Source organism: Macaca mulatta, chromosome 18 (genome assembly GCF_049350105.2).
Source record: "Macaca mulatta isolate MMU2019108-1 chromosome 18, T2T-MMU8v2.0, whole genome shotgun sequence".
Lineage (NCBI taxonomy): Eukaryota > Metazoa > Chordata > Mammalia > Primates > Cercopithecidae > Macaca > Macaca mulatta.
In genome coordinates, this window is record NC_133423.1 from 38,778,919 (window position 1) to 38,791,567 (window position 12,649).

The 12,649-nt window shown below is 36.7% G+C and overlaps 1 protein-coding gene across 2 annotated transcripts in view; it reads right to left on the minus strand.

Moving 5' to 3' along the window:
- The window catches only part of DCC (DCC netrin 1 receptor), a 1,210,743-nt gene that overhangs the window by 64,676 nt on the left and 1,133,418 nt on the right, over positions 1-12,649 (minus strand). For both annotated transcript variants that reach the window (XM_028837901.2, XM_028837898.2), the window contains exon 25: positions 6,626-6,742. In XM_028837901.2, the coding sequence (XP_028693734.2) occupies positions 6,626-6,742 (117 nt within the window). The remainder of the gene's footprint in view (positions 1-6,625; positions 6,743-12,649) is intronic.

Below are 12,649 nucleotides of genomic sequence, written 5' to 3' on the forward strand. Positions count from 1 at the left end.
GAGCTTTATTGGACTTACAGTTCCATGTGACTGAGGAGACCTTACAATTGTGGCAGAAGGTGAAAGGCACATCTCACATGGCGGCAGAAAAGAGAAGAGAGTTTGTTCACAGAGACTCCCATTTTAAAAACCATCAGATCTTGTGAGACATATTCATTATCACAAGAATAACACAGGAAAGACCTGCCCCATGATTCAATTACCTCCCACTGGGACCTTCCCACAAGACATGGGAATTCAAGATGAGATTTCGGTGGGCACACAGCCAAACCATATTAACTCCCATGGATTATTTTACTCATTTTCTAATTTTACATAAATTGAATCATATAGATGCATCAGGTTTCTGTATTGCAATTTTACACCTGTGAGATTCTCCATATTGTTTTGTATAATTTTAGTTTATTTTTATTGCTGCATCGTACTCCACTATACGAATACACTATAATATATTCATCTATTGTAATGAAGATGTGATAATGACAAATAGCCCACATTATTATATGCACCTGTTGACTAACATTTTATATATTTCCATTGAGTATATATCCAAGAGTAGAATATATCTAGGAATGGAATTGTTGAATCATAATATCCTTATAAAAACTATTTGATGGTTTAAAACCATGTATGTGTTGTTATCTGATAATTACAAAAATTAACAACAATTAATTTCTGGTAATTTTATGGGTTCCATTCATGTAGAGTAAGACACTAAGAGTAAGAGAAGATTTGTTATTTTAGGCATACAAAAACTCTGAACTCAAGATGACAATATGAAGCAATACATTAGAGTAGATAGATCAAGCAGAGGTTTCAAGTTCAGACTCTCAGAGCCTCAGCTTCCACGTTTAGACAATGGAGACAGCACCTTCAGAAAATCTTTTTGAAAAATAAAAGGATATGAATAATTTAGGAGATAAAAGCCATATTTATCTTTGGAAAAGCAGTATACCGTAGAGGCTCTGAGGTTGTCCAAGTATCCTAGAGGAAGTTGCTTAAGCTGTCTGAATTGCTGTTTCCCATGTGTAAAATCAGGATAATCTTAACACATGATAATATTGTGAGGATTAAATGAAAATAATTAGCAATGCATTTACCAAGTGAATAATATTAAAATTTTTCATACTTGTTAGATTTCTTTCTCTTTCTTTCTAAGCCTATTATTTCCTTTTCTGTTTAATGAAAGCAAGTTTAAGTGCTCTTAATACATCAGACAATTTTGTTAGATGACATTCTATTTATAACTGACGAAAAAAGAGCCTGCCAAACGTCGATGTGTTACAAACATAAGGAAGGCATTTTAATAATACATTTATTTGTTTTTTCATTCATTGGACAGATATTTAGCAAGCACCAATTTTGTGCTAGGTACTAAACAATAAAATGTGTGAATATGAAGATGAATTAGATATATTACATCTTTATCATGAACTAATTCACAAGCTGTTAGAGGAGGGAAGATTTGGACTTGAAAGCCTAAGCATATAAGGCAGTATTGTGTGTAATAAATGCTATATTGTGCTACAAGAACATGTTATTCAAATATATAAAAGGGAGTCATTATTTCTAGATGGAGTAATCAGAAAAGTATTTGTAAGAGCATCAATATCTACTCTGGTCTTTGAAGGATACATAAAACTTCTTAGGTTGAGCTATTCACTGAGTCATTTCAAAAGGAAAGAAATATGTAAAGGGAAAAAAACAGATGAAGGACAGTGTATATTTGTGGATCAGCAATGAGTCTACCTTAGCATGAGTCTGAGTACATATAAGGATAGAGTAACAGAAATCTAGATTCCAATATGATATGCTAAAAACGTTTAAAGGTTTTCAAAAATGTTTGTTTTGTTTTGTTTTTCTTGGCAGAAAGTGGGAGCCACTGGAGAAATGTATGGGATGGAATGCCATGTTTAACTTGTTTTAGGAAGAAATCTGGCAAGCAGGATGCCTAAGAATCTGGAAGATGCTAGAGCCAGAAAGGCTTAGCTAGGAAGCTGTCTTGGTAGTTTAGAATTGAAGTCACAAAGAAGACATAAAAGAGTTGAGAATGGGAGGATAGCCAGGGGTTCAAAGATACTGTGAAAGAAAATGCAATGGCATATGGGAACTTATTATATGAGGAAGCTGCTTCTAATTAGATGGGATAGGAAAGCTCCACAGATTTTAAAGTACAATAATTTTTGAGAAGAAAGCAATACATGATTGGCACAGATAGAACTTAGTTATTTATACAAGAGGAAAGCAGCTAGAGGGAAAAAAAGGCAACTAAGTGCACAGTATCTTTCTCAGTAGTGAAAGGTATAAAAGAAAAAGGACAATAGCTTCACAGGGTATGACAGCTAGGAGCATAATGATTAAGAACGCTGAACTCTGAAATCAGAACTTCTGGGTCCAAATTCTGGCTATAGCACGTACTAGCTGTGTGACTGCCAGCTAGTTACTTAAACTCTCCAAGCCTTTCTTCTCTCACTAGTAAATGAGAGAACCTAACAATGAGAAGCATAATAATAGGGCTTACTACATGACTTGAACAGTTGGCATTCATTATAAATGTCATGTAAGTTTTTGCATTTATTATAGTAAAATTGAGAGAAGATGTAATGGAGCATAGGGAGGATGTGGCGTATGGTAGGTAAAAAGAAACAACTATGAATTTATTCATTTGACTAAATGGTATTGACTGTGTGCCTATCATGTGCCAGGTGCTGTTCTGGGTATTTGGGACACAAAATGACCAAAATAGGCAAAATCCTTGCCCCTATAAAGATTATATTAAAATACAGGAGGCAAATAAATAACAAACACAAAATCACAAATAGAATAGTGTAATGCATTAATAAAGAAAAATGAAGCATAATAGAAAAGTAGGGAGTGACCAGAGATGCTATGTTAGGCAATGGTCACGGAAGACTTGCTTAAGAAGTTGGCAGTTGAATGGAGACCTGAAAGAAATGGGGGATAAGACATGTAAATATCTACAAAAAGAGATTCCAGACAAAGACTACAGCAAGTGCAGAGTCCTTGAACTGAGATGTGCCTATTATCCAAGGAACACAGATGAAGGTTACGTGATTGTAATGAATTACAGAAAGGAGCAATAGGAGATAAAGTGAGGGATAAACCCAGAGACTAAATCACATGGGACCTTGTAGGACATTAGTGGATTTTGTTTCTACATGTGATGGAAGTCACAGAGGAACAATATTATCTAATTTACATATTGAGAGACAGCTGTGTAGACAATTAACTGTAAGGGCAAAAGCTAATGAAGATTAATGGGTACAAAAAATAGAAAGAATGAATAAGACCTACTATTTGATAGCACAATAGGGTGACTGTAGTCAATAATAACTTAATCGTACATTTAAAAATAACTAAGAGTATAATTGGATTTTTTTTAACAAAAATGATAAACACTTGCATGGATGGATAACACATTCTCCACGATGTGATTACTACATATTGCATGCTTGTATCAAAACATCTTATGTACCCCATAAATATATACACCTACTATGTACCCACAAAAATTATGAATAGTTTTTTTTCCAAAAAGCTAAAGAAGAGGCTAGTTACACGCTTAGTCGAGTAATCTGTAAGAGATGATGGTAGCTTGGATAAGGGCAAAACAGTGAAGATGGAAAAGAGTGGTCAAATTTGGGAAATGTTTTGAAAACAATAATTTGGTAAAAGATTGAATTTAGGGTATAAGGAAATCAGAATAAAGAGGCATGAAACTAGAGTTTCTGAACAGAGTAAGTTGATTAATATAATCTGGCTCTGTGTCCCCACCCAAATCTCATCTCGAATTGTATTTTCCCCTGTGACGAGACAGGGACAAAGTGGGAGGTGACTGACTCATTGAGGCAGTTCCCCCCATGCTCCTCATGATGGTGAGTGAGATCTCATGAGATCTGGTGGTTTTATAAGGGGCTTTTCTCCCTTCGTTCTCTCTCTCTCTCTCTTTCCTGCTGGCTTGTGAAGAAGGTACTTGTCTCTTCTTCACCTTCCACCATGATTCTGAGTTTCACGAGGCCTCCCCATCCATGTGCAACTGTTAGTCAATTAAACCTCCTTTGTTTTTGAATTACTGAGTCTCAGGTAGTATCTTTATAGCAGTGTAAAAATGGACTAATACAGTAAATTGGTACCACAAAGAGTGTGGCACTAATATAAAGATAATCTGAAAATGTGGACATGACTTTGGAACTGGGTAATGGTCAGAGGTTGGAACAATTTGGAGGGCTAAGAAGAAGACAGGAAGATGTGGGAAAGTTTGGAATTGCCTAGAGACTTGATGAACAGTTTTGACCAAAATGCTTGTAGTGACACGGACAATGAAGCCCAGGCTGAGGTGTCCCCAGATGGCGATGAGGAAATTACTGGGAAATGGAGCAAAGGAGACTCTTTCTATGCTTTAGCAAAGAGACTGGTGGCATTTTGTCCTTGCCCTAGAGATCCTGCCTCAGGATAATGTCAACCAGGATTCATTAGCATTTTAATAATATTTAAGGCCACTGATACTAGATGACATTATCTAAGAAGCAGGTGTAGGGAGAAAAGAGAGGATGCCTGAAGACTGACCCTTGGGGCATTCTCTGACTCTTAGATATCAGGAAGAAGAAGAGAAATAAGTGAAGGATACTGAGGAGGAGCAGTCAGAAAGGTAGGAAGAAAACCAGGGGCATCTAGTACACTACATGCCAAAGTGAGAAAGTGTTTCAGGGAAATAAGTGAGAACCTATGCCAATTGTTTCTGAGAGTCTGTGACTTGACTGTTGAATTTGATAATGTGGAGATTATTGATAACCTTGGCAATCATGGATTCAGTGGAGAGTGACTGTAAAAATCTTATTAAAACTAATAAGAAAGCTTAGAAAGAGAAGAAAGTTAGTACAGATAATTTTAAAATTTTTTCAGTAAATATCGTTTTAATTGGAGGTGGAAGTGGCATTGAGTGTTACAAAACGGGAGTTATGAGAGAATATTAATATTTGTGTGTTTTCTGCAGTGATAAGGAAGAAAAACTGACAATGCAGGAAAGGGAAGGGGTAATTACAGAAGAGTCCCTAAATGGGTGAGGGGGGATTTCAACAAGATACTCAGAGAGCAGCACTAACAGATCAATTAGATTTGATGGAAGGACAAGGATACCAATTTCTGAATGCATTTTTCTCCCTAAGATTTTTTGCTAAGAATAGGGAAAGAAGGAGATATTGAAATCTGAAAAGTAAGAATACATATAAGACATTCATCTTGTAAAGTGTAATTATGAACCACTAGAGAAATACAGTGTCATTTTCAAATAGTGAGAGCTCACCTTGGACTTCTGATCATAAATACTCAGTAAGCAGGCTGTATGTTTTTCTCCAGATACATTTCGCTATTAGGGAAAGGGGTAAGAATTGGGGAGCTGCTTATTTAACCAGGGTTTTTTTCAGGTGAGTAAGATGGGGAAGGAGGATAAAGGGAGATGAGACTGAAAATAAGTGACTATAAAACCTAAGTTGAGCTTGCAGATAAATGAGGACACAAGGTGGATGAAGGATGGGAGGAAATGGCAGAGTTGATGGATTGGAGGTCCTGGTGGGATTGAAGACTTGATGGCAAGGGGGCAATAAAGTAAGTGAGCAGGTAGCAAATAAGGTAACAGGAACTGACATTTTGTACTGGTTTGATTTGGTGTGACATGGAATTTATGAATTAAAGTGGGAAAGAATCAATATCTTTGCAGGTAACATAGAGGAACTAACCATCTAGAGTATCAGATGGATTATCTGCACAAATACTGTAATTACCAAGACTGAGCATAGAAGTAATTGGAAAGGAAGTGATTCCCAGATAATAATATCTTCAGTGAATGTGGGAGGATGACAGAAAACTTCAACAAGGGAGGTGTAGTAAGTGAGTGTCTGTCAACATCTGCTTTAAAGGAGCTGGATTATTTAAGTGTGAGAATTAGACACATTAAAAAGTTTATTTAAAAAGCTATGGAGGATGGGCACAGTAGCTTATGCCTATATTCCCAGCACTTTGGGAGGCTGAAGAAGACAGATCACATGAGGTCAGGAGCTAGAGATCAGCTTGGCCAACATGGTAAAACCCTGTCTGTACTAATAATACAAAAATTAGCTCGGCATGGTTGTGCACACCTGTAGTTCTAGCTTCTTGGAAGACTGAGGCATAAGAATTGCTTGAATCTGGGAGGTGGAAGTTGCAGTGAGCCAAGATCATGCCACTGCACTCCAACCTGGGCAACACAGCAAGATTCTGTCTCAAAAAGTAAATAAATAAACTATGGAGATGATTATTGGAATAAGATCAATAATATTAAAATATATATCAGCTCTTTTTTGTAAATTCGTATATTTTACAAACAATATCTTAAATATATAACCATCTGTTTGCCAACAGATCATTTGATTGTATACAAAAAAATACAGTAACAGAATGAAGACTTGGACTTCAAATTATTAATGACGTGGTTTTAGGCATTCCTCATTTCCATTTGCCCAGAAAGTTCAGGGAAAATTCTAATTACTTTTGATAATTTGATGTTTTATAGAAAAGATACATATAGAAAGCATTTCATCTCTTCATGGTGGCATCAATATTGACTCACCAGGATTGTTGGACTGGGCATCCATGGGAATCATGAGCTTGGCCCGGGGGGCTCGGCGTGCAGCCAGTGACCTCTCCAGAGTGGACATAGAGCTCCCTGCTTCCTCAGTGTCTTGACCTAAAAAATATACATTCCTGAGAAACATGCCCTCTTCAAGAATGCAACACTTTACATAATTTCTAGCAGCCATTCCAATGCCTTTTTAGTCTTATAGATGTTTTCTATGATAATATCTGCCTTCTTGTTACCTGAATATATTTCATTGTACAAATCTTAATGAAATTAACCATAAACTCTTAACTCATTGCACACAATAAACCATTATTTATATTTTGATGCTTATAATTTTTACATATTTTTATATATGTGAAAGTGGGAGGGCATACGTTAATATATTTTTCAAAACTGGCATTATGCATACTTTTTGTAACCTGCTTTAAAAGGTAACACAAAAATATTTCTCTGTTAATAAGTTAGTATAATTTTTAATAGCTATGTAATATTCCACTATATTAATTTACTATAATTCATTCAACTAACACTTTAAGCCCAACCATATTAAATTTTATTACAAAAAACCCACAAGAAATAAACTACATTCTTCAAATAAGAGCAGACATATTTACATAAATTTATTAGGATTCCATAAAATGTCATACTAAAGAGTCACTAAAAATTAGAAAAATGGATATATGCAGATTTGAAGTTAATTATAATACATATTAAAAAAACTGAAGTTCTGAATAGTATATGTTTCCATTTGTGTAGTATGCATATAAAACCATATTGTGACATACACTTCTATGTGTATATGAATATATATATGTATAAATACACACTTATATCTATGTAATAAGATTATACACAAAATTTTTAATGTTGTTTTCCTTTTGCGAAAGGGAATAGGAATTTGGGATGGGGAAGAGGCAAACATACGTTTTACCATTTTGGGTACTTACTATTTTTTGAAACGTTGTTTTTTTTTATTTTTTATCACATGCATGCATTTTTTAAAAAAATTAACAGCATAATTAATACAATTTAAAATAAAAAATTATACTGGGAGAAGCTTCCACATAGGTGAAGTCAAGGAAGTTTCCAAAATTGAACTATGTCCACACACCCTACAAAAACTACACAGAATCATATAAAACAGATTGCAAACCTGGCCAGGCATGGTGGCTCACCCCTGTAATCCTACAACTTTGAGAAGCTGAGGCGGGAGGATCACTGGAGGTCAGGAGTTCGAGACTAACCTGGCCAAAATGGTGAAACTCCATCTCTACTAAAAATTCCAAAATGAGCTGGGTGTGATGGTGGCTCCCTGTAGTTCCAGCTACCCAGGAGGCTGAGGCAGAAGAATCACTTGAACTCAGGAGGCGGAGGTTGCAATGAGCTGAGATTGCGCCACTGCACTCCAGCCTCAGTGACAGAGAGAGACTCAGTCTCAAAAATAAAAATAATAAAAAATGAACTATGCAAATATTATTCCTTCAGCAGAATCACAAAACAGAAAAGAAGATACATTTCAAATTTCCTGTAAGTACAAAGAGAAATAATACTTTCTAGCAAAGCTATTTCTCAAGCTATAGCCACAAAGTCTTAGTGAAAAGCTGGCTATCTGGAAAGTCTGTATAGAAGAGAGAAGAGGGGAATAAGGATCACAAGATTGACCAGAAACCATCTACCAAACAAGTACACCCTAATGGTAAAAATATTGAAAAAGTTTCCTAGGAGACCAGAGCATTTAAAAGTGTGTGGGTTTTAAAATGGCAACCACTGCGTGTGTAGCTCATGCCTGTGATTGCAGCTGTTACAGAGGCCAAGGCAGGAGACTGTTTTGAGACCAGTCTGGGCAACAGAGTGAGACCCCATCTCTAAAAAGGAAATAAACTAAAAGAAATAAAATGGCAACTTTAGAAAAGCATCGCTTTGGCCAGGCATGGTGGCTCATGCCTGTATTCCCAGCACTTTGGGAGGCCTAGGCGGGCAGATCATGAGGTCAGGAGATCGAGACCATCCTGGCTAACATAGTGAAACCCTGTCTCTACTAAAAATACAAAAAATCAGCCAGGAGTGGTGGCGTGTGCCTGTAGTCCCAGCTACTCAGGAGACTGAGGCAGGAGAATCGTTTAAACCCGGGAGGCGGAGGTTGCAGTGAGCCAAGGTTGCACTACTGCACTCCAGCCTGGGCAACAGAGTGAGACGCCATCTCCAAATTAATTAATTAATTTTAAAAGAAAAGAAAAGCAGCACTTTTTGGGAAAAATTATAGTGTCCAAAGAGTCAATAAAAGAGGAAAAAGAGTGTGAAACTAAAAATATTTAAAGAATTATGGGCCAATATTTCCAAAATTTGACAAAAGACATAAATAAATGTTACAGTTTCAAGAAATTCAGCAACCCCAAAACAGGATAAAACCAAAGAAATCCACACCAGACACATCACAGTTCAGCTTCTTAAAACTAAAGACAAGAATAACAAAAAATATTGGAAGTAGTGAGAGGTAAACAACTTGTATGGGTAAAACAATTCAAAAGACAGCAGATTTCTCATCAGTAATCACGAAGGCCAGAAGTATCTAACACATTTTTCAAGTGCTAAAAGAGAACTGCCAAACCAGAGTTGGATTAACAACATCTAACAAAAATATACTTCAAGAATGAAGGTGAAATCAAGTCATTGTCCAATGAAGGAAAATGAAGAGAATTTGTCTCAAGCAGATAAACCATCAAAAAATAGGTAATGGAATTACTCTAAACAGACAGGAAGTAGTAAGAGGAATCTCAGATAATCAAAAAGAATGAACAGAAAGAGTGAAAATATCAATTAAATACAACAGACTTTCCTCCTCTTTAATTTTCAAAATTATGTTTGACAGTAGGAGAAAACATTAAAACACTATATAATGTGCTTCTCCTCGCCACCCAAAAAATGTAACTCTAGATCCAACCAGTTTTCTTTTTCTTTTCTTTTATGTTTTTTTTTTTTTTCCCCAGATGGAGTTTCACTCTTGTCGCCCAGGCTGGAGTGCAGTGGTGCAATATAAAAATAGGCTCACCGCAACCTCTGCCTCCCAGGTTCAAGCGGTTCTCCTGCCTCAGCCTCCCGAGTAGCTGGGATGACAAGCATGTACCACCACGCCTGGCTAATTTTGTATTTTTACTAGAGAGGGTTCTCCATGTTGGTCAGGGTCATCTCAAGCTCCCAACCTCAGGTGATCTGCCCACCTCGGCCTCCCAAAGTGCTGGGATTACAGGTGTGAGCCACCGCTTCTGGCGGTAACATCGTTATGAAATAAGTCATTTGATATTGTTGGGTGTCTGTGTGTGGGGTTTCAGTTTTGTATTTTTTTTCATTCTAAGAATAGACTGCTCTTGATATTACATGAGTTCATTGAAAACTTAAACAAAATTATTTTCCTTTTACTTTCTTTGAAGCATAAATTTTTTGGTAGTAACACTTTGTGATTTGTCTCATAAACTTGCCACCTGACATTATTTACCATTGGTCCAAATGAGGTTGGGAAAGTTAAATACAGGATTTAATAGACATGTATATAAATCAAAGTAACTAATAAAAAGTTAAGTGTTCAATCAAATTGCCCATTTGGCGTTATGTAGCTCTTTTATAGATATTATTCACTGAGTTGAACATTTTTAAAAATTGAATACTATCAAATGCCATATGCTGAAATTTACCTGTTCATTCTTCCACAGTGAAAGTAAGAAACAAATCCTGTGGTGTTGCTGTAGTGAAATTATACTAGGATAAATTCATTTCAATAAAGTAAATTCTATTTATAAGTCCTAGAGATCAAACAGACCTGAACTCTTGCATTTCTTTACTGTAAACTTTTAAGAAAATAATTTTGAAATCTGCTAGATGTAGAAGAGATATATCATGAAGCAATGACTTATCATCTTAATTCCTAGATATTTTAGTGGGATCCTATATTTTTGTGGTTAGAGAATGAAGTAGGTTTTGTTTAAGCCACTTGCATACCAGCAGTAGGGAAGAATGAGTAAAATAAAAAATTAACTCTCAATAATATTAGTTGTTGTTTACATAGTAATTGCTTGTTTCAGTTCTCTTTTCATAGCTAAAGTATGAATACTGTAAATTAATTTCTGGTTATATCCAAAAAACTAATTTCATGGGCACAAAACAAGATAAGTGCTTACTTAAAAGTATTACATGAGTTAATTGAAACTGGATTAACAAAACATTAATTTTGGAGTCAGATTTTGGTCCTGGCCGTGGCCCTAGCTCTTAAGTCTAAGCACATTATTTAACCTTTCTCAACTTTGGTTACTTCATTTACCATATGAAAAGAATGTTATAGCATCTACCTCAAAGTATTTTGTGAAGATTAGGCAAAATAATGTGCAAAAGTCCTAATCATAGAATTTAACATACAGTAATCTCTCCTTACATAGTTATTGCCTACTCTGGAATCCCATTGTTAAATATAATGTTTCTTGGTAATGCTGTGCACTTATGTTGAATTTTGTTCTTTTAAGCAGGAGAGAAGAATACTTAATTTAACATGAAGTATAACTTGCAGGACTTTGAGGATTACTTTCCTGTTATTACAAAATTGGCAATGAGGTCCTCAAATTGAGGACAAACAGGCATAAGTACCCTTTTATTCTAAAGAAAACAGTCATCATTTGGGATTAAAACTTCCCCCAGGACTTATTAAGAGACATCAACTTAATGTCATTTCAGTATATAAAAGACGAAAGGAAAAGGTTAGAAGGATGTGTCTTAGAAGTCATTGGCAAAACCTCCTTAGGTCAGAGAGGCAATTCTATCCCTTCCAGTAGGAGGTGGATGTGTTCTCCCCTTCCTGATATCCAGTCAAGAACAAAGCTAGAAGAAGAATCACTTGTAAAATATGGAGGTTCCTGCAAAAGGGATTTTTCTGTCACTCCCCAGGTGAAAGCCTGTTTAGGCAGTGGACTTAGTATTCTACCCTGAGTCTATCAAAGCAGAGGAAAAAGTAATTGAAGACAGCAAGGTTTAGAGAGGGCCAGTGGTAGAGTACAAGCTCTCTCACCATTGGGCCTGGCAAGGATATAGGAGATTCTTGTGGGCCAAGTGGGCGTGTGAAAAGTTGGCTGGGCTTGAGTCCCCTTGCTGGAATTTCCCAGAGGCCTCATGAGGGAAGAGGAAGAGCTGTGCTAGGTGGTAAGCCTGGACTTGATGTCTCCCATTATGGAACTGGGCCTGGTGTACAAGGCCCCACAAAGCAGCGGTTACCAACCTTTTTGGTACCATGGACCAGTTTCATGGAAGACAATTTTTTCATGGACCTGGGGGCAGGGGGCAGAGTATGGTTTCAGGATGATTCAAGCATATTACTTTTACTATGCACTTTATTTCTATTATTATTACATTTTAATATATAATGGAATAATTATACAACTCACCAGGAAAACACCAGCTTGTTTTCCTGCAACTAGATGGTCCCATTTGGGGGTGATGGGAGACAGTGACAGATCATCAGGCATTAGATTCTCATAAGGAGCCTGCAACCTAGATCCCTCACATGCATAGTTCATAATAGGGTTCATGCTCCTATAAGAATCCAATGCTGCTGCTGGTCTGACAGGAGGCGGAGCTCAGGAAGCAATGGAAGTGATAAGCAATGGCTGTAAATACAGATGAAGCTTTGCTCTTTTGCCCGTTGCTCACCTCCTGCTGTGTGACCCAGTTCCTAATAGGCCATGAACCAGTACTGGTCCATGGTCCAGGGGTTGAGTACCCCTGCCATAAAGAAGTCATACTTCTGTTTCATAACAGACCCAGAATTTGGATACCACCTAGGGGTTAGCCCATGTGTCCACAAAAGCTGTGAAGAACTTCAAATTGTCCTTTCTTCTCTTTCTCCTCCCCTCCCCTCTTCACTCCATCCCTCTTCTCTCACATGCTCAGGAAAAGTGGAGAGGAAGGGAAAAGTGGAGAAGAAGGGAAAAGATGTAAGGGTGTTTCTGAAACAGACTTTGTTCCCGCTTCTTC